This window comes from Apis dorsata, unplaced genomic scaffold (genome assembly GCF_000469605.1).
Source record: "Apis dorsata unplaced genomic scaffold, Apis dorsata 1.3 scaffold_169, whole genome shotgun sequence".
NCBI lineage: Eukaryota > Metazoa > Arthropoda > Insecta > Hymenoptera > Apidae > Apis > Apis dorsata.
The window spans coordinates 52,720-55,522 of NW_006263457.1; the positions used below are offsets into that span (position 1 = coordinate 52,720).

General features: G+C 29.5%; 2 protein-coding genes across 2 annotated transcripts in view; one reads left to right on the forward strand and one right to left on the reverse strand.

The window, feature by feature from the left end:
- Positions 1-398, reverse strand: part of LOC102677379 (NADH dehydrogenase [ubiquinone] flavoprotein 1, mitochondrial) — a 2,376-nt gene extending 1,978 nt beyond the window's left edge. Inside the window, exons 1-2 of the mRNA XM_006614015.2 lie at positions 286-398; positions 36-103 (exon numbers count right to left, since the gene is read on the reverse strand). Coding sequence (XP_006614078.1) covers positions 36-103; positions 286-334 — 117 coding nt within the window. The 5' untranslated portion in view covers positions 335-398. The remainder of the gene's footprint in view (positions 1-35; positions 104-285) is intronic.
- A 38-nt stretch (positions 399-436) lies between these two features.
- Positions 437-2,250, forward strand: LOC102677616 (prolactin regulatory element-binding protein). Its single transcript, XM_006614016.2, has 4 exons — positions 437-811; positions 907-1,286; positions 1,346-2,040; positions 2,140-2,250. The coding sequence occupies exons 1-4, from the start codon at positions 674-676 to the stop codon at positions 2,223-2,225; spliced, it is 1,299 nt and encodes a 432-aa protein (XP_006614079.1). The 5' UTR covers positions 437-673; the 3' UTR covers positions 2,226-2,250.
- Positions 2,251-2,803: the final 553 nt, after the last annotated feature.

Here is a 2,803-nt window from a genome sequence, read left to right on the forward strand (position 1 = left end):
TAACGAGTTATTAAAAAAGATAAATTAAATCATACTTTTCCTTCTGGCGCGGCATCGGCAAATGTTCTTTGTTGCTGACTGCTCAACGACGATCCAAGAAAACCTTAAAATCAAACGAATTACTTTAATTATATAACCTCGTTTCTACGTTTAAAATATTTAAATTTTTTTCAACTATGAAAAACATCGACACATCAACATTCTATACACTGTGTAAGTTTAAACGTCACAAACATCTTGAATATGATTCAAAATGAAACAAAATAACATCTTAAAATAACTTACCCAATTGTCTTCTCGGAACTTGAAAACAACGTACAATGGCACCAGCCATTTTGCCGTTTGCAAATTCGGTGAAGTACACGATATCGACCTAAGTATCTAGAAAATCATACTATAGTCATCTTGTGGCACATTTGGAAAGTAAACTATTAGCATGGAATTGAATACGTGTTCATTACTGTTTTGTCGTCTGTTTTCGAGAAAAACTTGTGTTGGATATGCATATCTAATATATGTACATTAATATTTATTGTATGTGTACTCCTTGAGAAAACTTGTCGGGATCCAATTTATATAGCCTAGTCATGATTCTTGGCTATCAATAGTCATTTGTCTAAACAACACTAACAAAAGTGAAAATATTCGTAGTGGTGTAACAATTTTTAGAAATATGACTTCTAGAAGGAATAATTGTGTCCTATTGGCCAAGGTAAATTTTCCTTTGTACACCCTGCAGATGTTAACAGGAAGGCATATTCTGGTTGGTGGTGGTGGGGGTTCTTCAAAAACTGGAGTTGCCAATGGATTTGTAAGAATTTTTCTTTTTTTTTTTATGAGATTTAAATATTAATTAGAAAAAGAGATTAATATATAAACTTCTTAATTGATTTATTTTCATGATAGGAAATATTTGAATTGTCTCACAATGGATCTCAATTTATTGCGGAGGAAGTGACCAGACATGAAACAGGTCCTAGCGTTGTTATGAACTGTACAACTTACAATAATGAAAAGAAAATTTGGATTGCAGCTGGTCAGGAAAGTCACTGTCAACTTTACAATGTAAGTAGTAAAGTAGTGACTGTGAAAAATGGAGAGGTTATTAAACCAGCTAGTGATAATACTAAGGAAAGTATCAGACAAAGAAAGAATATGGATAAAGGAGAAGAAACTTATGTTCCTGAAGAAAGGATAGAAGAAATTAAGGATGACAATTCAAATATTAAAAGCAAAAGACTTCAATTGATAGTAAAACCATTAGACAGTGTACAAACAGATTTTAGGTAGGTTATTTTTTATAAAAAATCTCTTACAATAATTATTTTAACAAAGAATTTTATAGTGAGGTAGAACCACTTCAGAGGATTGTTAGAATTAGTTCAAATGGAAAATTCATGGCTACTGGTGGCACAGATGGTCATATAAGATTATGGAAATTTCCACAATTATATAAATTAAATGATCTGGATGCACATTTAAAAGAAATTGATGATATAGATTTCTGTCCAGATAGTACATTAATTGCAAGTGTAGCAAAGGATGGCAAAGCATTTGTGTGGAATGTAAACAATGGTTCAAAGTTCAAAGACCTTACTTGGTCACCACCAAATGGACTAAAATATATGTATAAAAGGTGCAGATTTAGAAAATTGGAGGAAGAAAAATCAAAAATTCAACTTTTTATGCTTTCTAATGCTGTAATTGGAAAGAATACTAGCTTTTTACAAATGTGGGATGTGAATTCTGGAAATATTGTCAAAGCAATACCCTATAAAGAAACTCTATCTGCTTTGGCTGTTTCGGACGACGGGAAGTTTGTAGCAGTTGGAACCATGTTTTCTGGTAGTGTGGATATATATATTGCATTCAGTTTGAGGAGAGCTTTGCATGTACCTGGTGCACATAGTATGTTTGTAACTGGCCTAGAATTCTTACCAACTAAATTAGATGGCCCTACTATTGCTAGTAACACTGAAACTGCAGTTGTTAGCATTTCTGTGGATAACAAAATTTGCATACATAGTATACCATTTAGGCGTAAGTAAATAAATAATTTTTTAATATGGTTTTATGTTATTTTATCAATATTAAAGATCTCGCGCAAAAAGTATAATATTTGTAACTGCTTTGTTACAGACACACTACCATTCTGGTTTGTCATTATACTGATTATTTTCAGTATATGTGGAGCATTCATCTTTTGCAGTTATCTTGGAATATGACGTGAAAGAATATATATTTAATACTGTCAAATATTTTTTCTAGGATTTTTTAATATCGTCGAACTCTCAGACATTTCTTATATTACAAATTTTACAGATAATATGAAAGAAAAAGTGCAATAATTTGTTCGAATTTTCAAACACGAATGCACGATTTTTGTAACAATAGACATAAGACTATTGTTTAGAATTTGTTCGATATCAAACAATTAACGTGCAACGTTAATCGTATAATTGAATCTTCATTTTTTTTAAAATTAAAACAAATGAAGAGTTACTGTGAAATAACTACTTTACTAAAATAAGTTTTGACTTATTAATAATTGTAAATAAATGTTCCTAAATAAGTTTTTGCTTAGATTCACAAATAGTTTCTTGAAGATCAATTTGTATGATTTTTTTGTTTAGTAGGATAGATAAATACAAATTTTTCTCATTTTTTATTGCATTTATGTAAATTATATCTGTATATTATTTACATGTACAGTTAAATGTAGATGTTGAAATGTAAAATGTTATATATTATATTATATAATTTTATTTCTTTTTTTTTTTTTTTTTTTTTTTTTTTTTTTTTT